Genomic DNA, 27,462 nt, shown 5'->3' on the forward strand with positions numbered 1-27,462 from the left:
AAAAATTACAGTATTGTTAAGCTCATCACATGAAATTAAATAATAATGTATCGATAGTAAGTCCATGGCTCATCATTGAATGATGATGATCACTCCATTGGATTAATTCTCGAAGATATTATTCAAATTCTAGAAGATAAGTACTTTCTGTCAAAGTTAAGTTGGTTTCTCCTGAGGGTCCTCCTCTGAGGTTTTTCCTTTGTTTAAAAAATAATCGTTAAAATTTGAAGAAGCTGAAAAAATAAAAAATAAAAGTAGTTTTGTAGGTGGCGCTGTTGTCGCGCCGCCATATTTATCTGAAATCCGCCATATTTGCTGAGAGTCGGCCCGTCGCTTGAGGGTGGTGTGAATTTTCGTAATAACTTATTCATATAATGATTTTAGCAGTTATTTATTATAAATTCTGTGTAAGTGATTAGTGTTGTGTTAAGAATTCATTAAAAAGCTCAATTAAATACATCTTATGCTGCACAATATCTGTTTCCCGTTTTGTCTTCTCAATCTAATCTAAACAGAAAATGGCCGACGGTGTTGGTGCGGGTGTCTCCTTTGTTTAGGGCTGAATTCTAGTGAAAATAAGTGTTAAAAGAAATAATGCCTAGTGCCTCGTTTTCCTCTTCGCGTTCTTACGTCCGTAGATCGCGAAGAAAAGGCGGACATCGAATACCACTACCTTCTAGGACACAATCGAGTAAGTAATCCGGGTCGACCAAAGGCGCCTCGATCTTTACAAAAGCTTCGTTATCGACGTTTCTGTTCTATGAGACAACTGGGCTTTCAAAAAATGCCTTTTATAATATTTTTTCTTTTCAATGTCGGGTAATTGGTGTGGGTAAGGCACAATTGGACGGGTTTGTTTCACAAGAAATTTTGATCTTGGAAAAGAAATTTTGATTCGTTTGATCATTGTTCTCCGTACGATGATTGACATGCCAATTCTTGTTTTCATACATTCCACGTTTCACGATGGTATCGGATAGCGCATTTCAGTGACATTTTGCGCAATATGAGTATTGATTTGCAAGATGAAAACTTATTTTATATTGAATGATGAACAGCTGTTTGATTACGCTCAAGATTTCTATATGTGTTTGTGTACAGATATTTATCTATATACCGTTTCGGATATACAAGCAGTAGAAATAAAAAAAAAAGATGTTTACATAATAAATTTGCAAATGTAATATAAATTCATGGTGAATATAAAAAAATATTATTCATTAAAAAATGTAAAATTAGAAATGAGAACATAAACTAAAGATTAAATGTATGTATGTGACATTTTTATTTCTATTACCATGTCATGTAACTGACACCTTGCAAGTATCTTTACATACAACAAATATATACATGTGTTTTATTTGTACTAATTAATGCCTCCACTGTTTCCTTACTATAATATAACTTTGTACAGGTTTTTAATAAAATGTAACATACTTTTGACATGCTGCTATAATGTAATCATAAAGTTGTTTTGCATTAACTTAACCTAATTTATATTATTTGTTTATTTGATTTCAATCAAAACTAGTTTTCTACAACCATCTAGTTAATTAAATAGACTGACACTCCTTTATTTTTATGCATATTTTTTATATTAATTTTTGGAATTGTGCCTAATGATTAATATGATATGATCTAATGTAGTACATCATATCATATTAATCATTCAAGCATGGTGATCACCAGAGAACACCTATTCATATTATTATTTTGCTTGACCTGCTAGAACAAGGTTTGTTGTTTATGGTTAACCATCAATTTTTGATTTATCAACAACAGAAAATTATATGTTTACTTGAAAAACTTGTCATTATGCCAAAAGTGTTAAAATGAACAAAACTAATAAATCATTAATTGTTACCATAACATTTGTAAAAAAATCTTTGATTTATTGCATTGTTTTTAATCAGTAATCTAATGAAAAAATAGATGATGTTACAATGTAAGCTTCTAATGTTAATATTGATTAGAACAATTATTAACATATTGATTTGGTTAATATATAGTCTTAATTATATAGTCATAATAATTACATGAATTCAAATTCTATAAAAATGAACTACAACTTTTCCCCTTCTAAACTTCCTTTTTTCAATTTATCCTCACGTTTTATGAGGTAAATTATATGGTCTAGAAAAAATCTATAGAAAAAGTTATCAATTTACAAAACATATTTCACAATACTGAATACTTCACTACACAATACCAAACTTAATGTGGTATTGATAACAAAAATATAATTAATCCATAATTAATTATTGTAGATTCACAAATTAAACGTTTACATTACATACATACTAATTATAAAAACAGGTCATAACATTGGCAACAAATCAATGTTCTACACTTTCTAATATAGTACTTCAATTTGCAACAGTGTAGTATAAAAATGTAGTTATAATTCTTTTCTATATTTGAATAAGAAAAGGTGAAACATAATATTCTATAAATTATTAATAAATTCATAATAAATACTGTCTTAAATTTAGATAAAACAGTGTTTTTTAGAAATCATTGTGTTCAATCTCGTTATAAACCCAATTTAAATGTTAAATCATAAAAGCACAAATTAATTTATAGATATTATTTCTTACGGTAGTAATGTAATGGTGAAGAACAGTCCCCATAATACTAGTAATTGCTTTGAACTTGAACTTTAACTTTGATCATTTACAATCACATAATTTGTATAGAAAAGAACAATATTGAGAAGGTCTTAAACGCTAACTTCTTTTGAATTTTTAATGAAACATGAACTATGCAAAATTCTTAATTATAAAATTTGTTATGCTACCTGGAAAAATTGTTTCAAAAATCTTTAAAAACAGGCTTGTTGACACATTTGTTTTTATTTAACACCATTTAGGTTATTGACATTAATATGAGTCACCTAAATGGCATGAATGAGTGTTAATACTTATTAAATATGACAACCAATCTATGAATGAAATGTTCCGAGGTGAAATCATACATTTGCCTTTCCATGCACCTATAAAAGTTAATTGATAATGTAAATACACCCTTGGGTCTCTTTGTGCACACATAATACATGTAAAAGCTACATTACTCATTCCAACACTTACTTAGTACTCAATACAGAGTACATCATGTATTAATGTTTATATTGTAAACCAATAAGTGATTTAAGTGGATTGCAGACCAAAAAGTAAGCTAAGTTAGTTTGGCGTCTGGTTTGCAACAGGCTTTAATAATCATTGTTCATCTGCTTGCAATAATGATCACCATGCTTAAACATGGTCTTTAATGGCGACTTTTATATTCTGGAATATTATTTCTCCAAAAATGGTAGGTTATTAAAAAAAAAAACATTTTTGATACCGCTTTATTTCGACGACATTGCAAGTCATGTCTAGTCGCAGCGTAATATGTTAAAGTTTGGAAGAATCTGGATTCGTTTCCCCGGTCGATAAAACATACAGGTTGTACAAACGCGCATTGCCCAAGATCAGACCAATAATAAGCATTGGGCAAGCTGACTATATTAAAAACTAAGCGAAAATCCATTGTGTAACATGCGTAAATAACTTGGTCCTAAAAGATAGTGCTATAAAAATATTTCCTAACATCGTGATTGTACTTCCGTCCGTACGAATTCCAGTTGTCTCTGACTCGTCAACTGCCTTAGCCTTGTAATATGATTTGAACCAATAAATGTTTTTCTTTGCTTGTGTAATGTGTATGCGAATGTTTGATTATTTCATCATGTTCTTTGTGTCACATGAGGGTGGATAAATCCCGCCCGCCATGCTTATGTTTGCAAATTATATCACAGAACTATTACTCCGCGGCTTTTATTTCATAAATTATAACTCAATACTGAAATGAGGTCGTCTATACTACATCTGTTATGAATGTTGAGAAAAATGGCGTCAGTTGAAACGATGAATAATATAATTCCAGCTGAGCCATGTGAGTCAGTCCCGTGCCCGAATAACGTGACAGGCAGCGCGATGGCGGCGACGGCGGCGTGCGCGGGTCCCAGTGGCAGCAGCGGCGGTGGCGGGTCGCCCCCCGTGCCCGCCGCCGCGCCCGCCACCACCGCCGGCCACCACAGCCCATACGACCTGCGCCGCAAGTCGCCGCCCGCCTACCACGAGCCGGGACCATCCGGCGCGTGCTCGCTGCCAGCCAGGAAAAGGCCCAGGACGTAAGTTACCAAATAAAACCATCTACGTTTGCACGATCAGCTTGATTCTAATCACTTATTCCAAAATTTGGAATCAACAACATATGACACCATTTCATGCACAAAACATAAAGGTATTGATTGTACACACAATGCACGTTCAGTTCAATCGTGTTTTTATTTCTCTCAAGGTTATTGCTTTGGTGAATTGACCGATTAGGCGAAAAATATTGTGTTTGTCGCTAGCATTTAATCTTTTAGGGTATAGCCGTGGACACATGAATTATTACGCAACTCGCTCGGAAGTCGCAAATTCACATTTTACAAGTAACTAAATGTGATAATTCAAATTTTTTGGAGATATCTGAAGAATATTTTGTAAACAATATTATTATGCTGATTTTATAATACGTCATTACAAATTAAAAATGTTATACATTTTATAGTCCACGCATTAAGATGGTAAAATGTAACGTGCGACATAACTAACGCAACTTTCAGATCATATGCAAATAAGCTACACAATACGTAACACTAAAAACCTCAGAACGTCACACACGGTTGTATAAACACATAATAGCAATAACAACTCATAACCGCGCATACAAAAGGTAACAATGAGTGATTGTGTTGTAGATCGCTGTCGCAGGGCGTGGACGTGTGCAACGTGTCGCAGTACTTGCAGTACGAGCTGCCCGACGAGGTGCTCCTGTGTATACTCTCGCACTTGACCGAGCGCGATCTGTGCCGCGTCGCGCAGGTCTGCAAACGGTTCAACACTATTGCCAATGACACCGAGTTATGGTGAGATTATCTTATATGTTTATATTCTAGTCGCACAATAAGGAGGAGAATGTGTATGTACTCTGTACATGGTCTGTTCTGTAGATGTAGTTATTGTAGTATGTTTAATGTCACTTTTACAAACTGCTTTTAAATGTTATTTGTACTGGAAAAACGACAAACACTGATGTATGATTTAGCAGGAACATGTAGCCATTATTATTGTATTGGTTGCGAAGATTGTTACAAACTGTGTAGTTTCAACATCTTCGCATCCACTAAAATCTATTACTGTTTTATAACATATTAATACAGAAAATAAGGTGCAGTTATATCTGCAAGCAGATTATAAACAGTAACTAAAGGTAAATAAGCAAGTAGTTTTTACCTAACTTCGAGTTCTGTATTGTTTGCACAATAAATCAAAGTACATTCGTACAGAAGCCATGTATGATGTCTTGTACAATGGAATGTGATCGCGATTTTCTTGATACAATCTTCTTTCTTAATGCAAGTAGTAAAAAAGTTCTGCCGAATTACCTTCCTCGACATTCTGGTCGCTCCATCTACCTTTCATGATAATATTTTACGTATTTATTCTCCAGTCACTCCAGCTGTAAAGAGACTTTAACTTACAGGCATCAATTATATTCTTATGGTATCCATGGCCATCTTGAAAATCGCAGCACTATGAACACGAGTTGCCTATGCGTTTTCGTAATGTTACCTCAATTAATATCTTGAAAATTATAAAAGTCTCAATAGAAACAAAACAATTATAAGACCTGGAAGTAAGATACATACTCGCAAATGCAGAGGCAGCAATCCACCTCTAATGCGGACAATTTCTCATGAAGATCAGAGAAAGTTGTAGGATGCAGCTTCCTTCCAACAAGACGATGTCTCTTTTAGGAAAGGCTTTATTCAAGAGTTGGCATTTGTGACTGACGATTGAAACCTAATGGAAGGATCAACTAAAAGATGAAGGCAGTAGCAGCCTCAACTAATTCGAGGCTCTTACAGCAAATCTTTGCGAGTCTTTTTTTACCCGATTGCATTGGAGGGTAACGTTTTTTTTTCTGTGCGGCCCATGCAATTGTAAGGCTCTGAGCGGTTGCCACATTTACCACTCTATAATACAGCCACTGCATAAAGGATGCTTAAACGGCATTTTGATAACTTCCATTATGATGAAATGCTGACATACGAGGGTGTTAGCGGCATGTTCCTAGTGCGTGTATGATCTGGGGGCACGTATAAAATGAAACATCCTAGAATATTCTATTTATAAAAGCATTTAATTCAAACCTTCTGTTACATTTAATACAGTTAACAACTGACGACAATCAATAAAATGATTACTGAGACGTAATCACCACACTTGTCTACATAGTAATTGGATATTCATTGGTTACTTCCTGGATCACTGTCACAGGGGTTTCACCGCGTGTATGGCTGAGAGCGATTACTCTTCCACTAGCTTAGCGAAACAGAACACAAATTGTAATATTCTGACTTTCTGATATCCCGAGAAACGCCCAAATAATCATAACCGTACTTGTACTAATGACTAGTAACACAATTGGCGAATTTAGGCACATCTACGCTTTAGCAATTTTGTTAGAACTGATAAGCATGTTAAACAGTGCAAAACAAAAGAAGAAAGTGATGAGGTTTTGCGTGACTATAGGAATCATTTACGGTCTATAGTCGTTCCCTGCTTTCTTCTGTCCGCGTGTGTCTACGAACTTCGGTGTGGTGGTATAACAATTTGTCAACACGATGGATGGTGTGTACTCAATACTATATAGTATTGTTTGCAAAGTGGTTCAGTCCGTTTCTCTTTCATTAACACATCTCAACCAATCCTCAAACATTTCCAAACAGGAAAAGCCTATACCAGTCGGTGTTCGAGTACGACACGCCGCTGATGCACACCGCGCCGTGCCAGTTCGAGTTCGTCGCGCCGGACGAGTATGACGCGGACAACCCTTGGAAGGAGAGTTTCAGGCACCTGTACTACGGCATACACGTGCGCCCCAACTACCGCCCCAAAAAGGACTCGCGCATCAAGCACTTCAACACCATAAGGGTGAGTTTTACATAAAGGAGATTCAGATTAGTAATAACTCTCAGATGTTGACTTCCGCTAGCGATATTTATGATGTGCTGACTTATGAAGCTCCCATGACTTTCAGGGAGTTGTATGTGTATACATTTATTGCTGCCAATTTAGATGCATCTGGGAGTTTTTGCTCTGGGGCCTTATTCTCTATCCCGCACGTTATTTTGACAGTGCGTAACAAGCACGTAACACAACGCATCATGTTTAGGACTATAGAAATTTGGCTTACAGAATACCATTCCACGCACATTTCTCGAAGATAACATGACACAGCCGCGTTACGCGTTTGCACTATCATACAGAATAAGGGCCCAGTATTGTGCTACGAGATCTTGTTAGCCATAAAGTATTTGTAGAGACGATTATACATATTCTACTATAGTAGAACAACACTGTACAATGTTTGCTCTGAACATATCAACAATAATATACGATACTTTATATGCATTACTGCTGAACGTGACCTTTTCTACCAAACAGCATTTCGTCAACTATACTGTTTAATAGTTTCCTTCCATTTGAAGTTTTCATAAATTCGGGGCAGTTGGTTACCTCACGATGTTTTCCGTATCACTTATCGTTAAAACGAAGATAATTAACAAAGTCATAGTACATAAATAAAAATTCTTAAAAAGAGGCCATATTTTGTTTTAGATAGAAAGTACATAAATTACATCACTATGAGGAAAAATAATCCCTGTCTAGGGTATCAAACAGTAGGCTTTCTGATGTATTTAAATATCATCAGAGCCATGTTTATTATTAAACATTGATAAGTGTTATCATAAAACTTATTTGTTGTGATAATGTTAGACAATGTTCCGAGCGTTGTTTTTTCGGTGTAGACAAAACAATGGAATGGAATTTTGACAACCCGTTTATTAGAGTTATTAACATTATGATATCCCAGGATAGGCATGCCTCCTGTTTCAGGTATAGAAATTATCTATTCTTTTTTGGCATTGGCACAGCAATGTGACCCCTTTGCACCTGGTGGTAAGTAGAGGGGGGTGTTCTTGTCCCCAATATAAGGATAGGGATATTCCGTCACCTCATAAATGTTTGGCAAACATGACCTACTGCACAGTCCTTAGGAACAGCGGGAAATGATTACCTAATATAATCTAACTAATATTATAAATGTGAAAGTGAAAATGATTCGATGTTTGTTAAAAGAAGCTTAAATAGCTAAATGGTTTGGGATGAAATTTGGCACATGAATAGACCTTATCCTTGGTTAAGACATAGACTTTTTATCCCGGTCATTTGTCCCCATGTGAAGTATGTGTGATGTTGCCGCTGCCACGAATTCTCTTAGAGGAGTAGTAGTGGCTATAGGGCGCGTAAAATTTAAATTACTTTTTATTAATATTTATTTTGTTCGAAATCTATGTTTTATATCTACGGCTGAAGTAACTTATTGTAAAGTGTTATGTCCAAGTAGATAAGTATGTGGTTTTATTTAGTAACACGATGTCAAAATGACCTTGTATATAGCATATGGAGACTGAATACATACTTCATAAAACCAAGGCGAGAGGCAGCAGTTTCGATATATCGAAACAGAATGTGTTTTAATTCATTAGTGTCTTATGACAACATATATGTTATGACAATTTGTTTAAGTTTATAATTGTAAAGATAAACATTCTTTTAATTGCATTTATTAAATCAAAATAAAAGTTGGATTCAAAACAGCAGATTCGAGACATTGACTGATAGATAGTGTTGAAATAGTTGTAATGTTTTTTCTTGAAACATTTGTGGCATTGTTATGACTTACTGATGTTGATGGATGGTCCATTTTACAATAGATAATAACAACATGAATGTTTTTGTTTAACATTAATTTAATGTAAATAGGAGATTAAATAAAAATATTGCATCTTCCCTGTAGTGAGGAATTAACTTTTAAAGAAACTATATTTTTAAATGAAAATGAAATAAAATAGAGAAGACTTCAGTCAACACCCTATTTATGTTAGGAATATTTTTTCTATTTCATAATGTTATATTTAAGTAATCACAGTCCATTAAAATTGTTTGTTTCTATTTACACCAGCACCATAAATTATTAATTACATATTTACATAAAACCAATTATGTACAACTGGTAAAACATTCATGTTTTTTATTTGCCCTTCATTATGTCCTGGCTGTTTTATACAAATGAACTTGTTTTATTAAAAACCAGTCTTTCTATAACATAACAACAAGAAATATGTAATAAAGTACTTTGAGTGAATTAATTGTTCTTTCCATATTCATATATTATAGCATCAAATATGTTCTGTTGTCAATGGCAACAGGCAGTCTGTATTTGTACATTATGTATGATTTATTAAAAATATATACTGTATTAGTTACGAGAAGTATGTAAAATTGTACATGAAGGGTCATACAAGATGACTATGTGCCTAAGTACATATTTTAAACCTTTGTGTCATAGAAAAACATTAATCATTAAAAATATCAGTAATCACATAACAAAATGACTAATGGGTATTTTTTTGTATTACCATTTAAGACAATAACGAATATAATTTTGATACTGTTAATTATAGTAGTTCTTGCACTGGATATGTAAATATCAAGATGAAATAGTTATTATTATGACTCATGTTTAATTTTAATACGTTTATTTGGGGGGTAAAAGTACATCAGCAAAAATAATTGTGGCGTATGATGTAGGCGGCTCTCGAATACGTGGAGGAGCGCGGCGGCGGAGGTGTGGGCGGAGTGGGCGGCGTCGGCGCCGCGAGCACGGCGGCCGCCAGCACGCCCAGCAGCGCGGCAGGCAGCTCGGCCGCAACGGCGGGCGCGGCGGCCGGCGCCCTGGCGGCGTGCGCCTGTCCCCCCGGCGCCTGCACGTGCCGCCGCACCGCGCCCGCGCACCAGCCCGCGCTCATATTCGTACACGCCGGACTTTACCAGGAGGAATGTCTCGCCATCGACACTGACGTCCAACTCATTGGTGAGTGTTAATTATGTGCTGAATGTGTGTATATTGCAAATGTGCATTTATAAATTACTTTTTCTTCAGTTATTTATGAGTAGCAAAGTAAACTGTTGAATATTTTTAGACATGTCCCATGACAAGCCAACATAGTCCACAACCCAGTAGGTGCTTGCTTAGCGGCTATATCTTTTGTTGCGTTATCATTAACTATGAACTATGTAGCCTTGATTCAAAAGATATTCTCCATTCAGGTTGTGCCCCCGGCAACGTGGCCGAGTCGGTGGTGTTGGAGCGCGAGGCGGAGTCGACGCTGACGTTCGCGGAGGGCGCCGGGCGCGCGTACGCGGGACACATGACGCTCAAGTTCTCGCCGGACGCCACCAGCACCATGCAGCACCACAAGCACTACTGCCTCGAGGTGTCTGACAACTGCTCGCCCACTATCGACCACTGCATCATTAGGAGTGCTAGTGTCGGTGAGTTGTACATAGTTATGTCAACTAGTTGTTTTATGAACAGTTGTGTCATGGTAATTCGTGTTAAAACTAAATGTATGTAACATCATATTGCATTATAATCTTTCCCTTTTATTAAAGTGCAACTTAATGTATTTGTGTAGCAGTAAGTAGTTTAATTCTCTCTTTATATAGATTACGTAGCTTTGTATTAAATCTATCTTGATAATTCGTTTGTTGTTACAGTGGGGGCAGCTGTATGTGTGAGTGGCGCCGGCGCCAACCCGGTGATTAAGCACTGTGACATCAGTGACTGCGAAAACGTGGGTCTATACGTGACGGACTACGCGCAGGGCGCCTACCAGGACAACGAGATCTCGCGTAACGCACTCGCCGGCATCTGGGTGAAGAACTTCGCCAACCCGATCATGCGCCGCAATCACATACACCACGGCCGCGACGTCGGCATATTTACCTTTGAGAATGGATTAGTGAGTTTCAAGTTTTCTATTTAGTAGCTGCACTGTATTCAGATAACAAACATGATGTGGAAAAGAATAATCACATCAGATTATTTATCATCAATATTTTTAAAATTAATATGTCTCACAATTGCTTATGATGTCAATTAATATTAACATTTAATTTTCTTTGATAACAGTAGCAACCAGTTCATTCATGGTCAAAACTAATCACAAAATTCATCCAACAGGGCTATTTCGAGGCAAATGACATACACAACAACAGAATCGCCGGTTTCGAAGTGAAAGCCGGCGCGAATCCCACCGTAGTACACTGTGAAATACACCACGGCCAGACCGGAGGCATCTACGTGCACGAGTCTGGTCTAGGCCAGTTTATTGATAACAAGATACACTCGAACAACTTTGCCGGCGTGTGGATCACGTCCAACAGCAATCCCACCATTCGACGTAACGAGATATACAACGGGCATCAGGGCGGCGTGTACATATTCGGAGAGGGGCGCGGGCTCATCGAACACAATAACATTTATGGCAATGCTTTAGCTGGTATTCAGGTAAGAAATTATTTACTTTTGGAACCCTGCAAACATATTTATATCACGTAATTTATATGAGTTTATATTTTAATTACTTAACACGAAAAACCATTAACCATGTTTGTGGTGTTGATCTACTATTTATATCAAATACTGAATTATAATTCTTTTATAGATTCGCACAAACAGCGATCCAATAGTGAGGCACAATAAGATACATCACGGGCAGCATGGAGGCATCTACGTACATGAGAAGGGCCAGGGGCTCATAGAGGAGAACGAGGTGTACGCGAACACGCTAGCCGGCGTCTGGATCACGACCGGCTCCACGCCGGTGCTGCGACGGAACCGCATACATTCTGGAAAACAGGTTTGTAAAATTTACTGCTGATTCGGCTCACAGCTCTTGAGAGGGTTTTGAATTATATTTACAACCAAACCAGTGTTCTAAAGTAGAAACTACGTAGCAACCAATGGTATTAAACCTGTACTCACAAATAATACTATTAGTCCTAATAGTCCGAATCCTATGATCGGTACGATACAGACATTATTCTCAACGGCTTTGTTACATTCAGCACGCACTAACATGTTTCTGAGCTCATACCAGGGAGGGCTATATTGTATCATTGTCAAGCATGTCAATATGGACTGGCTAAGTAATGTAGTAGTAGTGATGTATGAACTGTTTTTCCCAGGTCGGCGTATATTTTTATGACAACGGTCACGGAAAGTTAGAGGATAACGACATATTCAACCACCTATACTCAGGCGTGCAAATCAGGACGGGAAGCAACCCGGTTATACGGGGAAACAAGATCTGGGGCGGCCAAAACGGTGGCGTGCTCGTTTACAACGGGGGCCTTGGGTTACTGGAGCAGAACGAGATATTTGATAACGCCATGGCCGGTGTGTGGATTAAGACTGACTCCAACCCGACGCTCAAGAGGAACAAGATCTTCGACGGGCGCGATGGGGGTATTTGTATTTTTAATGGAGGGAAGGTGAGTTTAGTCACAGTATTCATTTTATAATGACAGGTCTATTTATAAAAGATAAGAACTTTACTAAAGCAAAAGGTTACGCAATTCTATTGTTATTTGAAAAACAGTATTTTCTTTTTGACTGACATCAATTGAAATCCAATAAGTGATTATTTTGTCTATGTGTCTCAATAATCTTAAAATACATGTGGTATATCGTTTGTTTTAGGGAGTGTTGGAGGAGAATGATATATTTCGGAACGCACAAGCGGGCGTGTTGATCTCAACTCAAAGCCATCCAGTATTGCGTCGCAATCGCATCTTCGACGGTCTCGCGGCCGGCGTCGAAATCACCAACAACGCGACTGCCACTTTAGAACACAATCAAATTTTTAACAATAGATTTGGAGGTGAGTTTTCGTTTGTTATGCTAATTTTGGTTTATGTTATTTGTAATTCAATTGTTACAAAAATTTGGCGAAATTTCTATAAACTAATAATTATTGTTTGTTTATGTGTAGGTTTGTGTCTCGCATCCGGTGTTTCTCCGCTGGTGCGCGGCAACAAGATCTTCAGCAATCAAGACGCGGTGGAAAAAGCGGTGGGAGGCGGCCAGTGCCTGTACAAAATCTCATCTTATACGTCGTTTCCGATGCATGATTTTTATAGGTAACTTTCTGTCCATAATCTATACTATTATATAAAGCTGAAGAGTTTGTTTGTTTGTTTGTTTGTTTGAACGCGCTAATCTCAGGAACTACCAGTCCAAACTGAAAAATTCTTTTTGCGTTGGATAGCCCTTTGTTCGCGGAGTGCTATAGGCTATATATTATCACGCTATACCCAATAGGAGCGGAGCAGTAATGGCTAATCTCAGGAACTACCGGTCCAAACTGAAAAATTCTTTTTGCGTTGGATAGCCCTTTGTTCGTGGATTGCTATAGGCTATATATCATCACGCTATACCCAATAGGAGCGGAGCAGTAATGGCTAATCTCAGGAACTACCGGTCCAAACTGAAAAATTCTTTTTGCGTTGGATAGCCCTTTGTTCGTGGATTGCTATAGGCTATATATCATCACGCTATACCCAATAGGAGCGGAGCAGTAATAGCTAATCTCAGGAACTACCGATTCGAACTGAAAAATTCGTTTTGTGTTGGATAGCCCTTTATTTGTGGGGTGCTATAGGCTGTATATCATTACGCTATGACCAATAGGAGCGGAGCAGTAATGAAACATGTTGCAAATACGGGGGCAATTTATTAGTTTTGAGAGCTTCCGTTGCGTGCACTGCGTAAACGGTTAAAGTTATGCAACAATGATGTATGACGGGATTGTTCCTCTTAAAAAGTTCTAAAAAAATATATTATAAAACAAAGTCCCCCGCGGCATCGGTCTGCCTAAACGTCTTAAACTCAAAAACTACCCAACGTATTAAGATGAAATTTGGTATGGAGACAGTTTGAAACCCTGGGAAGAACATAGGCTCCCGGGAAACTACTACTTTTATAATGGAAAACTTTAGCCTGAAAAACTTTATAATGCGGGCGGAGCCGCGAGCAAAAGCTAGTAAATTGATATTCATATGGTGAAAATAACCTTGAAGTGACATAATCTAAAAACTATTCTTTTTATAGGTGCCAGACTTGCAACACGACAGACCGCAATGCCATATGCGTAAATTGCATCAAAACGTGCCATTCCGGCCATGACGTTGAATTCATTCGCCATGACAGGTAAGCATCGTGAAACATCCTGTGTGTGTATGGATATGCTGGATTTTATTTAATCTGGAGATGTATAATTGTGATGTTTTGTTTAAGATTCTTCTGCGACTGCGGCGCGGGGACGCTGTCGAACCAGTGCCAGTTGCAGGGCGAGCCCACCCAAGACACGGACACGTTGTACGACTCGGCGGCACCTATGGAGTCGCACACGCTGATGGTGAACTGAGCGGTCGCGCCCCCGCCCCCGCCACCGTCGCCAACCCAGCCGCCGCCCCGCACCACGCCCGCCGCCACCACGCCACGCGTCCGATACCAGTATTCATCGGAAAAAAACATTATTATTTATTTTAGTTCTAGTTCGCCGCGACACGAGTGTTCTAGGGCCGTTTCTCATCCGCGGGCCGCCCGTCTTGCGGTACTTGTCACGTTTTGTATTTGTGACTCGGTCGTGGCGCTCGTCGTGTCCCTAGTTCAATTATTTTTATTACCTAAAACTTCGCAGGCGTGCAATACGCCTTTCTGTCCAGCCGTTTGTTAAGTCGATCGTGCGTCGACATTTATTATGTATTCCATCTTCGTGCTTTACATTTGACGAAAGGAATCATATTTCGGATGTTATCGCTCTGTCTGTATATGTAGGGAATTTTTTTATAATCATCGGTACTTAATAATATTGTATTTCGTCGAAGTAGTATCATGCATTCCCAAATTGTAATCGTACCGTTTATATTGAGAGATAACATTCATATTTAGAATAATGTTATTCATTTTATAAGATGTACTGGTAGTAGTCTGTGTATTATAATATCTACTAGTTCCATAATCATGGGGAAGAATATATAATTTGTTTCTTCAAAAAAAAAAATCTATTTTAGTTGTTTAGTTGTCAAATCCGGCGACTGTGACAGTCAGGATATTGTAATATAATAATTATGAATTATTGTAGGAGTTTTAACTATTGACATGATTTCAATGATTTCGGGGCATTTATCGTTTAGCTCTTGTGATGACAATTTGTTTGACTTGTGGAGATGTTTTAGTTAATAAAGATACTTGTACGAGTTTTGTGTTGGTTTGTGGAGCAGTGCAGTGATCAGTGGACGGTCGGAGCGGGCAGTGGCAGTGCCGGGGCCCGGGAGTCGGGCGCAGTTATTAATCTCTCGTTTAGGAGTCCGCCTCGCCTAACTATTTCGGCCCTCCTAATGCGCTTTGTAAATATTTATGTCACACAATAATCGAAATGTAGTAATTAATGTATTTGTATCATTATATTTTTATTATTGATCACAATATGTATGGTTAATTATGAAGTTATGTACGTTCGCTCGGAAGGAAACAGCCGCGCGTCGGCCTCGCTTGTAAGTTGTAATTAAAGAGCACCTTTGCCCTTGAGCCAGTAGATAGTCCGGAGATATCAGTCGCCGCCAGCGCGGTCAGTTAGTGTATATTAAGATGCAAATTAAGAACGAATGTGCGTGTTTAATTGGAAAAGATCTTAGGTACAATTGATATTTTATTATATTGTTAATTTAAATTTGGTATTGATATCGATCGAGAAGCAATGTTTGGAACTGGGATGAGCCGTGCGTGAGCGGCCAGAATGCTGATAGTGATAAGTTAGCCGATAAGCTATAATGAAACCTAAATTACTCAGTAATCACTATTGCAAGTTTCGAATTGTTAAATCGTCTCTCCATAGCACGGTATGTTCTGAATCTGCTTTTTTATAATTCTCAAATCTGTGATCATCAATAAACGTGTAAGTGAACATAATTTAGTTGAACCCCACATAACAGAATTATTATGACATTATACATAGGAATCATCCAAATTATTGTGGCGCCGATGTTTTATATAATTGAATGTGAAAATTGTTATTTATTAAATTGTCAGTATGTTTTTAATTTATTGAATTCAAAACTGGATATTTTGTTTATACATGAAAATACCACTGTAAAAGCCGTGATATACATCATACAATATTATACATTAGCATTTCATTTAACCCCATAATGTTCTGCTTTCACCACTTCGAAATAAACTATGTTTGGGTTTAAACATTTTAATCATTTAAAACTGCCCAAATACTTGTGGCACAACCTGTCCTTACACGGTTAGAATTGGTTTGAATGGTAACTTTATGAAAGATTGAATGCAAGGTAAACTGTTTTTGATAGTGATTGTACATGTAGACGGGCAACCTCACACTTATTGTTTTCGTAACGTGTCCTAGGTCTGAATTGAATGCTCGCATGATTGTAGACGTGAAATGCGGGAGGAGTGACATGCCTCCAGACTACGTCAGCTGTAAATGAGCGCAAAACTGAAAAGAGCTATGTAAACTACCTCAGATAATACAGTGAAATGAAAAATTACTAGCTAATAGTCAAAATATGAAAACCAACTTTCCGCTACAGCGCGATATCGTTATCATGGAGTTCCTATGTAGTTAGATATAACTCTGTTTTGCAGTTTCATTCTTATATCTACGTAATAGTGTGTACCGAAAGAAGGGTTGAAAAAAAACACGAATGTTGACATTATTTTACCAACAAATACTAATTGGAATCTATGAATTAAACAGGTAACACTTCATCTAATTAATAGCAATATTATTCTCGGTTAATTTTTCTTATACAGTAATTTTATAGTAAATTTGCGTTTTATTATTTAAAAACGTGCCATGGTCAAGTGGGGTAGGTAGAAAATAGGCCTGCTTCAGTTGGACACTCGTGTTACAGCCTATATATCAAGTAACGTTTATCTAAAGTGTGTCGAAAAATAATATAAGCTACCAATTTAAGTCAATAAAAAATAACTTAAGGTAAAAAAAACGTCAATTGATATAAAAGATTTTACTAAAAAAACAGGTTGAATTTTAGTTATATTTACATAATATGGCCATTAATTGTGTACATTATACTCGATATTGATTTACTTACTAATCAGTTAAATATATTATCTTACGTTGGTCATTGCTAAAATAGTAATATAATACTTGATAATACTAATTCCCTTGAATACTGGCGCGCTGTAGTTTTTGTCGCGGCGACCGCCTTCTCGGTGACACATGAATTGCTTTCAGTGGTGTGTGAGCTTTCTTAAAGTCGTTATTTGGCGCCAAAATACGAGCAGTCTTGGGTGCGATTAAAGATTTCTTCAGGGTCGGAATTTGTGGAGTTCTTGTTGGTGTTACGTTTGTGTTGGATTGAGGAGAAACAACTCTCTTTATGGGCGGTGTAGTCTTTCTGTTACTCCGCCAATCAATGTCGTTATTGTACGATGTTTTTGATATTGGAGTTACTTCTGCGACATTTCTCGGATGTCTGACTGGAATACCGTGCATGTTTTCATTCTGTACCTTAGGTTTGACAAGGCCTACCAGTTTTTGTGCTCTGTTTGGTTGCTGACCACTTACTCTTGGCCGTCTCGCGAACCCATTATGTGTATTTTTGTCGTTTCTCTCAGAGGATTTATCAGAACTGGATTCAAAAAGCTTCGCTTTGGCCATGACTGCCCCCGCATTTTGCTTCCGTAATTTATTCACTGACGGTCTTCCTGTGGGACCCATATTCTCCACTTCACCAGTCTTGTCCATAAAGAAAGCTGCAGCGCTACGCCATTTTTGATTTGTTGTACTTTGTTTACCGTATTTATTCAGGTTTTTATTTACCAGGTTTTGATAGTGTTGTTTTTGATCAGAATTGGTAGACTTTTCACTGGAATTTAACGTGTTGCTCATTGAAGTATCTGAAGTGGTGTTATCGAAACTATGATTTATCACGCCTAAAGATCTTCGTGCAGGGATTCTGCTAACTGGTTTTTGGTGTCCGTAATCCAAAGCTAAGCTGGTTCGCTTCCTTTGTCGGTACTTCTGACTACTGTCGGATACATTGTTCATAGAGTTTTCTGACGCGGAACCGTCCCATTCACAGACAGTGACCTTTGGTGCTGCTAAATCTGGCTTCGCTGTATTCGTCCTTTGACGATTTAAACCTACGTACGGATAGAATCTATCCGCGATGTGACTAGCCTGTGAATGAGACGACACGTTCCACGACTTGTGTCTGACTATTTTCGTGAGATTCTCCCTGGAGCGACGTCGAATTGAACCAATTTTCCTGGCACTAGGAGATCGAATAATTTTAGCTTCTTCCGTGGGTCTTATTTTCAATTCTTTACTAAGCCGTCGGGCTAAATGATCGGAATTCCCACAGTTCAACATTGCCACTTCCTCTAGTGTTTGTTCGTATACATTCTGGACTTGCTGTAAGGGTTGTACTCTTGGTATGACATCCGTGAACTCTCTCGACAATCTGTTTTCGATGGCAGACACTCTGCTTTTTATTTCCTCATATTCTTGTTTAGAGATCCTTACGTAATCTTTGTTTTGTTGTTTCATATCAGGAGACAAGTCTATTGTATCATGAGCGCTGAACAAATGTTCAGAGGAAGTGAGCAAGTCTTCACTGCTGATACTAGTTTCGGAATTTTTGTGTGAACTGAAGTCGGCGTTGATGATTGGCGTGCTTCTGGCATCCATTAAGCTGAGTCGCAGTCTTTTTCTCTCCAGGCCCCTACGATTTAAGTGATGCAATTATTTTATAGTGAAATTAAGATATTTTTACATTTGACGAATATATATATTTACTATTAAGCCATATATTAATTATCATTATAACAATTCAATATAGCCTGAAATACATAGATAGATTTCCACGAGGTAGGTGAAATAGTTGCCACTAAATACTATTATAATATAGTGTCTAAATAAACCAGATTTCTCGGTTAGAATCAAAATAATCAATTCAGAATAAAGACACTCACATCTTCATAGGAGTGAAAGATAACTCTTTCTGTGGAAGTCCTTTGGTAATTTCTTTCCTGTTAAAATATATAAACGAGTTAACATTATAAACCATTCAAAAGAAGAGCAATATTGACATTTAATCACATATTTATAAAAAGTATTACAAAAAAAAATCTCCATACCTAACTTTAGCAGAAAGTCCCTCATAGGATTCGTATTTGCGTTTCGATGCAGATTTGCTTAAAATTGGAGTTTTCCCATTTTCTCGCACTGTTGCAGGTGTATTGACATTTCCCGATACCATTTTTCGTAAACCGCTTAGCATTCCTAAAAGTAAATGAATTATAAGGCTGGAATCAGAGTACAGTTTGTCAGGTGCGTGCTCCCTGAAAGACTGACCAGCGAAGATGGAAGTATGCGCAACGTCTACGATGCTCAAAAGTTAAAAGGAATGCACACCCTCTTCCAACTTCACTTTAATCGCGGCCTAAACGTAATGGTTGCGTAATTTATTTTTATTATTATTATTTTTTATATTTAAGTAAAGTAATTAATATAATTAAATAGTACTCTTTAAAATATGCTTACTATTAAGTGATCCGCTACGTCTTTTCTTTCGTCTTGCTGTATAGGCATCGGGGTCATCATCCAACTGCATCATGAGGTCTTCAGTCAGTAATCCTATATGTTTCGCATTTTCGATGAACATCTGTAATCGTATTAACAAAAACAAATTAATTACTGCTGATGATATATCGAGATATATTTTCATTATGAAAATAATATTTTCGACATTACGAATATTGAAGAAATATTTATTTCATTTTGACTTAGGTACCACTAAAACTATAATTTCAAAGTTAAAATAATATACCTTGACTAGTGCTACATGGTGTTCCAGTCTTTGTGCTGAAGCCGCTGCGGGTAGGGGCATGATGCTCGGCGTCATCACAATGGCCAGGTTGGATGAGTCCATCAAATTGTCTTTGTGTTTCGATGCGATGTAGCTTAGCAACTGCAATGATAAAAAAAATATTTGTAGAAATAAGATATAAATAATCTACAACTGGTGGTGTGGACTCATTGAGGATTAGTATGATACAAATTCACATAAGGAAATAGAAAATATAATTTATTTAAAACTTTATTGTACACCATAAATATAAGAAATATGACAAATGCATACAACACACAGTGGAAATGAATATAAATATTAGTGCAACATGAAAATATTCCACAAAACACTTCAATGATTTTTTATTATTAATTAAAACAATATTTTTTATAGGAACATGTTGCCTTAAGCCAGAGAGCTGAAATTATAGCAAAACAAATAAAAAAAAAACTGTTACCTCCATAACATAATGTAAAAGATGAATGTGTAATACTGGCAATAGTAGTAATGTGTGTAGGATAGGTTTCAGTGCATCATCTCCTGCAGTCAGTCTACATCGTAATAATAGGTCCTGCACCTCGGCACTGATCAGCGGCTCTGGCAAGCACCTCAAGTAGAGCTTTAGTACACTTGCAACATCTATTGGATGATGACCTTCAGAGACACAGCCACCGGCATCAAGCAATCGCTGGAAATGAATGTTTAAAAAACATAAATATATCTGTTGATGGATAAAGTGTAGTATGTATTTATTATTAATATACAATAATAAATACATACTACATATCCAGAAGAGGAAAAAATTCAATATAAACATATTTTATCTTTATATTAACACAAACAACAGATTTTTGTTATGTTTATTTACATTTAGTTTTTTCCTTATCTGTATACAGTTTGTAAGTAGGGACCTGTTTAAGAAGTGTGTTCGATTCTCATCTCAAATATCTATAAAATATATGAGCTTATTTAGTACAGGAATTTTAGCACCTAGGTATATTTGCCTTCCTGAGCCACATTTTCAGTATGAAGAGAAAATGGACCATATTTAAGGTCATCTTTATATATGATGAGTAAGAAGATAGATCAAACAAGTTATAGAAAAATTTAAGTTTACTATCTCATTTAATATTTTTGCTGCTAATATTTTTATAACTTACATTCAAGCAAGAAATTGTGTTTTTAAATAGGTTCACTACTAAAAATACATTCAGTATAATGTATATACTCAATTGCTTTCTGTGATCTATTCCTTTTTTTATTTACTCATATCTATTTTTATTTGTAATTATGTTAATCACATAAGGTTCACTAGTCATCCACCAAAAATAGACAGGGAAACAAATATAATAAATTATATTAGATCAAATTTGTCCAATAAAAATGTGAATATTGGTTGGAATCACTTGTTCTAAGAATTCCATCCTATACTAGTGCAAAACAATAAATATACAAGAACCTAACTTTATATTATGATGCTTTGTTTTAGGCTTTTAGATATGTAATAAATAGGTACAGAAAGTGACTCACCTTTATATCTTTTTGGCGCGCTTGTGACCCCGCCTTCCGGAACAAACCCTCTATGTGAGCATTTGTTCTGAGTACTGATGACATTTCAGTTACTATAACTGGTACACTCAAGGTACTTCCGCAACAAATAACGCTACATGAAGGAACTTTAACCAACGGCGATCCAAACACTGTCTTGTTATCCTATAAGCATTAAAATAACTTAAAAAGAGGACGAAATTGATAATTTGTAGTCAGAAAGCAAAGCACCACTTACTTTAACATTTTTCAGAATATATTTCTTTAAACGATGCTTGAGACCTGCCTTTTTCAATTCGCCCACAATTATTGATTGCAATTTGCCATGATTGATTCCATCTGATATCAGCATTTTGTTTGTTTCCTCATTCAAGGAATTCGCGAATTATTTGAAATCTACCATTCATAAATTCGTTAAAAACCACGTTCCGTTTCACCCTATGTGATAGTCACAATGTTACAGTGAGGTAATTTTGTAAAAAATATATTTTTCAAATTAAATATACCCTTTACCTCCACAATATCTTTTTTAGAGAGAATTATATATTTTTTTTTATTATCTCGACGGCAAGTATGTTTGATTTTCTGCATAAACATAATTTCATAATGAAAACATCTAAAAAATAGGGTTTTAAGGTATGAATATCGATAGATTATTATAAATGCGTAAGTGGTAAGTGGTGAATGTTTCAGTCTTATGACTGTCGTCAGATAAAGTCAAAGACATTATAAAATTATAATATAACATATAAAATATGGTTGCCTATTTTAACATTTGTGACATGACAATGGAATTCATAAGTTTTGTTCATAAATTACTTTTAGTTGATATTTTGCACTATAATACATCAAGAACTTTACGTCATATAAAAACAGAGATACGAAAATTCGCTACTCAGTAGCAATATATGGAATTCAAATAATTTAGAATTGATGTTCCCACAAGTATGTTTTCAATTTATCGATATTATTGCTAAAATTTGGCCGCGTCTCTAAATTGTTGACGTTTTATTTTTATGACATTTTATTGACGTTTATGAAAATAAGACATCCTTTTCTAAACATTGTGTTTGTAATCAAATTTTATATGAAAAGTTAATTAAATTCCAGAAAAGGATCAGAATAACCAAATTCTTGATAGACTAGTTGTAAAAAGAAAACATGATCGAGCTCGCAGCGAAATTAACCACCGGAACAGTTTATTTGGCAGGAGAAGCCTTAGAATGCTGTATATCATTTTGTTACACTGCCCAACCTGAACACAGAAACTCCCAAAGCCACAGGTAAAACGTTAATTTATTGCCATATCACAATTAGTTAGGAAAAACCATGTAAAAAGTAAATTCTTCATGTGGGCTGGCAAAGGAATTAAATCACTGTCCAATTATTTTAGCGATACTTTGGAGAATTTAGCATGGGCTTCAGCACAAATACACTGCTTCTATTCAACATCAGGAAATGCTGGTGACAAAACACCGACAGTGGGTAAAACTACATCATTGGAAGTCACTGCATCTGATATTGGTGCTGTTGTGTTCCATACTAAACCTAAGATTCTGTTTTGTGATCTTACAATACCATTAGGAGAGACAAAAACATGTAAGTATGATAAAATACTGTGACCTGAAAATAAAAGCTACAAATTAATATGTAAAATTATTCTTTTAAAAATCACATCATGTAGTTTTGAGTTTTATTTTTATGCAATGGTTATTATAATAATGTTCTTTTTTTATGTAACTATGTATTTCTAGATTGAGTATTTTTTTTAGTTTGGTACAGAGAATCCCTGCCGATAGAAGCTCCACCATCATATAGAGGCACATCAGTAAAATACTCATACAAAATCACAATAGCAACACAAAAAGTTAATTCACACATCAAAATGGTCAGGATTCCGTTCAGAGTGTTGCCCATTAGTACAATTATAAACATGCAGGACTTGGCAGCACTGTGTGGCAATGAGACAACAGAAGAACTGCAACCAACAAATCCATTTTCTGAAGAAAGGAAAGTTGAAACACCTTTGACAATGGCTTTACAAGTTTTACAAGTATGTTTGTTAGTTTAAGAAAATATTTTTTTATGCAAAAGTAGCACATTACCATTTGGTTAAAATGAAAATTCATTGGGGAGAAGGAGACAGCTGGACATAGCTTTATTTTATTATGCCTATTGCATCAGTGTTTGGTGACTTATATAACTCCACCAGGCTAGATTCCTGTGTCATTACTTGCTGTATTTTATTACTTCCCACTTAGAACATTCCCTAAAACACTGTATGACATGAGTGCCATCTATTTATTGAATTATTATTAATAAATACATTATTTGGCATTGGTGCAAACTACCCATATAGAATATAGCCTAAATGTTAATTCATGGCCTATCCATGTGCCAAATTTCATCTGTTCAGTGTTTTTAGTTCATCAAAGAAACATTAAAACCTTTTCATAAACTTTGGCATTTATAATTAACATATCTGTAACAGTAAAGATTGCTTTCAGAACCTTACAGCCAGAAGAAGTCCAAATTCCTACATGATAACAAACACTAGAGGGAAAGTGGGTAGATTTTGTTTGTTTAAATCTGCATATAAGTTGGGGGAAGATATTGTTGGTACATTTGATTTCTCTGTTGGAACTGTTACATGTATGCAGGTAAGCTCTATTACATTATATTAAACAAATAAACAAAATTATTACTTGTTTATTGTGCGTGCATGTTAAAGTGAAAAAATACTATCCAACTGTTTGGCAGGCCGGCGGCCAGCCAGACGACCCTCCTCTATTACTAAGAAGGATTAGGCTTCAGTCCATCACACTGACTTAGCACAGATTGGCTGACTTCATATACCCTCAAAAATACCTCTAAAGTAGGCAGGACACCTCATGATGTTTTCCTTATATATTAAAGTAAGCAATAATCTAATATTACAAATTATTTATATTTTCAGGTGTCGGTTTCACTCCAGCCAGAGGAATTGGTAAAATCAAAATCACCTTCAAAGAATGCTAATAAAGAAGTGAGCAGCAGATCAATGACAGTGGCGCGTTTTCACGAAGTTACATTAGGACTCTCTCACTCACAATTAATACTGCCCATACCATTACATATTACTCCTGCATTTGAGGTTGATGATGGTAATTCTTATTTATATCTTTATATTTAAACTACTTAGTGTTAATTGTGATTGTTAAGAATAATGTTTATAAAGCAGTGTTATTAATTTTAACTGATTTTTACACAATATGATTAATAAATCTATAGATTATAATCTAAAGATCTATAGATTAAATCTATAGATCTATAGATTTATTAATCATATAGAATATTTTAATTGCTTTCGTGATTTATTGTGCTATCTAATTAGTAATTACTGAGTCAGTAATAATTATATATATATTTTTAAATTAAATAAAGTGAACCATTTTGTTTTCAGTGTCACTACAATGGCGTCTACATTTCGAATTTGTGACAACAAATGAGAAATTACTACCCAATCATGAGGAAAAAGATTGGAATGCACCATTAAATGTGTCCATTGAAACCATGGTTTGGAATTTACCTGTGAAAATATATTCAACTTTACCTAAACAAATAACTCAGCATGCGGGCAATGATGCTTACACAATGTTTATAAAATAAGCATAGACAAATTTGTATCTGTATATAAGGAAAATTATGTATTAAGGACAATGAATATTATACTAATAATAATGCAATAAAATTATTTATTAATACACTTGTTCTATTCATCCACAGATTCTTTATCCCAATCCTTCATTTTGGCTCCAGTCATGAAATCATCTCTGCAAAAATAATATTTGACATTTAGAATTCCAAATACTTAAGCACATTTTCTGTGTTGAAGCAAAAAAGACTTGTTTTTATACTCATTTATGACTTATACACAATAGGTACATAAATAAATAACTTAAAACAATAATCTTATATTAGCTTATTGTTTACCTGCATTATATGTACCAATATGCTATATTAAAACAATAGATACCTTAATGCACTCCATCTAGGCTTATCTTCATCTTTGACCTCTTCCTTAGTTGATTTTATTTGTTGGTCAACAACTACTGATTTACTCTGTCCCATCAGTGTGTCCAAGAATGCCCTTTTGTCAAATTTCTTTAACAATTTCTCCTTTTTCCCTTCAGACAAATCTTTCCTTCCCACTTCATTCTCAAATGTTCTCTGTTGATTTCTTACAGCATTGAATAACTGAACTACACCTTTAGTTGCTATTTTTGATAGTAACCTTTCTCTGTCTTTCTCTAATATATTGGGTTTCATCCTTATTGATGGTTTTTCATGTTTCTGTGAATTTTAAATATTACTATTAAATTTGAAATAGGTCCATACACCCCTCTCTACCCTAATTGCTTAAATTTTTATTTAAGATAGTGGCATGATTTTTCTGGTTTTTAAAGATAGTGGAAATCATACTATAAGACTCTTGTTTATCAGATTATTCTTTAAAAAATATTGGACTTGCAACAAAAAGCATATTTGGCCATAGTTCATACACTGAATACCTAATATTTCACTGGGTTCCTTGGGTAAATAACCAAATATTGAGCTAGCATGTAGTGTAACTTATATCGATGAGTTTGTTTCTTGCTATAACATACAACATTGCTTGCTTGTTTACAATAATAAATAATAATATCAGCCCTGTATTATATACTTGCTTGTTTAAAATGCAGGAAAAAAGCCTTTCTGCATCATTGTTCCTAAATTTTCTGACAACAATTCTGATGCACAAAAATTTATTTGATACTTTTTTATATTCTTATAATAAGGAAAGTGATTATAATGTTCTACAACTTTGATGATTAAAAGAAAAAACCATTATAAGTTTTTTTTTTAATTTAATTGCCTACAATAAATATTGAGTACTAAGCTGGATATTATCTAGATATTGAGTATTTGTTTGAATAAGATAAAATTTGCCAAAAAGACCAAATATTTGTTGCAAGTCTAGAAAATATTCATTTTTCAAAAATATAATTTAATGCTGATCATATCTTAAATTGATAATCACAAGCATTTAATGGATAACTACAGGAATAAAGGAATAACTTGTCTATTACTTACAACTTTTTTTGCAGGAGGTTCTGTTGAATCTTCTTCTTTTGTTTCCGTGGTTTCAGTTTTTACTTCCCCTATGATTTCGAAGGATGGTTTTTCTTCTTTAACTTTTTTTATAACTTCTGAATGTTTCTTTGCCCTTGATAAAACTAAGGTTTTTTTGTTTTTTGGTTTGTTTGACCCCAAGATTTTTGCTACTGAATCTGCCCATCCTTCATTGGTCACAAGTACTTCTGATTTCTCATCATCGCTAGCTACGCTTTCAGCATCTGCTTCCGCGGCATCGTCAGCCTCTTCAATAGCCATTTCATGATCGGACTCTTCAGATTCTTCGGCACTTGAAGATTCGTTGTCCGATACTGAAATCAACGAAGTTTTTAACTATTGCAAAAGAAAATAAATTTTATTAGTTGATTCAACGTTTTACCTGATACTTTTAAACTTGGCTTCATTTCTTCAGCCACAACCATTATAATTATTAACTTTTTTAGGTTTAATTAATTTTCACGTGTTACAAAGAATACAATTTACCAAACAAGACGCAAGCTATTATTACTGCCGGTATTTTAAACATAAAACTTGGAAGATAGTAATTACGGATACAAATAAGTATAAGAATGATAAGGATAGAAAATAAAACATGATAAAGATACCAACATTAGTTCACGGCGTGTGAAACGTAATTTGACATTGACATTACATGCCACAGTCATGTGCTCGAAAGTAAAAGAGCAGAGAAGTCTAATCTTTATTGCGACTTTAGAAGGTTCATTATACATCAGCCACAGAAATAAAGAAGACTTCAATTGCCATAGTGAAAAAAATAATATGACATTTATTCCTCTTTACGAAGAATTCTTATTTCTTAGCTTTCCTTCGTCTCGATAATTATTGTCTA

At 35.5% G+C, this 27,462-nt stretch overlaps 4 protein-coding genes across 4 annotated transcripts; 2 read left to right on the plus strand and 2 right to left on the minus strand.

The window, feature by feature from the left end:
- The first annotated feature begins 289 nt into the window (after window positions 1-289).
- Window positions 290-16,215, plus strand: LOC115446924 (F-box only protein 11). Its single transcript, XM_030173770.2, has 14 exons — window positions 290-691; window positions 3,925-4,171; window positions 4,787-4,954; window positions 6,821-7,025; window positions 9,750-10,032; window positions 10,269-10,493; window positions 10,719-10,963; window positions 11,185-11,511; window positions 11,669-11,863; window positions 12,192-12,497; window positions 12,706-12,886; window positions 12,998-13,145; window positions 14,116-14,214; window positions 14,302-16,215. The coding sequence occupies exons 1-14, from the start codon at window positions 595-597 to the stop codon at window positions 14,429-14,431; spliced, it is 2,856 nt and encodes a 951-aa protein (XP_030029630.1). The 5' UTR covers window positions 290-594; the 3' UTR covers window positions 14,432-16,215.
- LOC115446928 (RAB6A-GEF complex partner protein 2) lies at window positions 15,765-25,203 on the plus strand. The gene is made up of 7 exons (XM_030173774.2): window positions 15,765-15,908; window positions 22,569-22,741; window positions 22,852-23,057; window positions 23,231-23,511; window positions 23,966-24,118; window positions 24,415-24,601; window positions 24,901-25,203. Exons 2-7 carry the CDS (start codon window positions 22,620-22,622, stop codon window positions 25,104-25,106), a joined length of 1,155 nt encoding a protein of 384 aa, XP_030029634.1. The 5' UTR covers window positions 15,765-15,908; window positions 22,569-22,619; the 3' UTR covers window positions 25,107-25,203.
- LOC115446927 lies at window positions 17,046-21,918 on the minus strand. The gene is made up of 8 exons (XM_030173772.2): window positions 21,697-21,918; window positions 21,441-21,623; window positions 20,368-20,598; window positions 19,890-20,030; window positions 19,604-19,724; window positions 19,198-19,342; window positions 19,033-19,089; window positions 17,046-18,782 (listed from the first exon to the last, which is right to left on the minus strand). Exons 1-8 carry the CDS (start codon window positions 21,808-21,810, stop codon window positions 17,213-17,215), a joined length of 2,562 nt encoding a protein of 853 aa, XP_030029632.2. The 5' UTR covers window positions 21,811-21,918; the 3' UTR covers window positions 17,046-17,212.
- Window positions 25,173-27,255, minus strand: LOC115446929 (RRP15-like protein). Its single transcript, XM_030173776.2, has 4 exons — window positions 26,992-27,255; window positions 26,571-26,923; window positions 25,474-25,790; window positions 25,173-25,270 (listed from the first exon to the last, which is right to left on the minus strand). The coding sequence occupies exons 1-4, from the start codon at window positions 27,032-27,034 to the stop codon at window positions 25,210-25,212; spliced, it is 774 nt and encodes a 257-aa protein (XP_030029636.1). The 5' UTR covers window positions 27,035-27,255; the 3' UTR covers window positions 25,173-25,209.
- Window positions 27,256-27,462: the final 207 nt, after the last annotated feature.

Source organism: Manduca sexta, chromosome 13 (genome assembly GCF_014839805.1).
Source record: "Manduca sexta isolate Smith_Timp_Sample1 chromosome 13, JHU_Msex_v1.0, whole genome shotgun sequence".
Taxonomy (NCBI): Eukaryota; Metazoa; Arthropoda; class Insecta; order Lepidoptera; family Sphingidae; genus Manduca; species Manduca sexta.

What these genes read in the sequence shown, in the direction of transcription:
- LOC115446924 (XM_030173770.2), top strand. Translation starts at nt 595, where the DNA reads ATGCCTAGTGCCTCGTTTTCCTCTTCGCGTTCTTACGTCCGTAGATCG. An exon ending in GTATTTTTAATGGAGGGAAG is followed by an intron (nt 12,498 to 12,705) that starts GTGAGTTTAGTC and finishes CGTTTGTTTTAG; the next exon opens with GGAGTGTTGGAGGAGAATGA. An exon ending in TTTTAACAATAGATTTGGAG is followed by an intron (nt 12,887 to 12,997) that starts GTGAGTTTTCGT and finishes GTTTATGTGTAG; the next exon opens with GTTTGTGTCTCGCATCCGGT.
- LOC115446927 (XM_030173772.2), bottom strand. Translation starts at nt 21,810, where the DNA reads ATGCTGATATCAGATGGAATCAATCATGGCAAATTGCAATCAATAATT. An exon ending in CGCGCCAAAAAGATATAAAG is followed by an intron (nt 20,599 to 21,440) that starts GTGAGTCACTTT and finishes ATTCATTTCCAG; the next exon opens with CGATTGCTTGATGCCGGTGG. An exon ending in GGACTTTCTGCTAAAGTTAG is followed by an intron (nt 19,090 to 19,197) that starts GTATGGAGATTT and finishes ATATTTTAACAG; the next exon opens with GAAAGAAATTACCAAAGGAC.
- LOC115446928 (XM_030173774.2), top strand. Translation starts at nt 22,620, where the DNA reads ATGATCGAGCTCGCAGCGAAATTAACCACCGGAACAGTTTATTTGGCA. An exon ending in TGGCTTTACAAGTTTTACAA is followed by an intron (nt 23,512 to 23,965) that starts GTATGTTTGTTA and finishes GATTGCTTTCAG; the next exon opens with AACCTTACAGCCAGAAGAAG. An exon ending in GAACTGTTACATGTATGCAG is followed by an intron (nt 24,119 to 24,414) that starts GTAAGCTCTATT and finishes TTATATTTTCAG; the next exon opens with GTGTCGGTTTCACTCCAGCC.
- LOC115446929 (XM_030173776.2), bottom strand. Translation starts at nt 27,034, where the DNA reads ATGGTTGTGGCTGAAGAAATGAAGCCAAGTTTAAAAGTATCAG. An exon ending in GCCAAGTTTAAAAGTATCAG is followed by an intron (nt 26,924 to 26,991) that starts GTAAAACGTTGA and finishes CGTTGATTTCAG; the next exon opens with TATCGGACAACGAATCTTCA. An exon ending in CCTAGATGGAGTGCATTAAG is followed by an intron (nt 25,271 to 25,473) that starts GTATCTATTGTT and finishes TTATTTTTGCAG; the next exon opens with AGATGATTTCATGACTGGAG.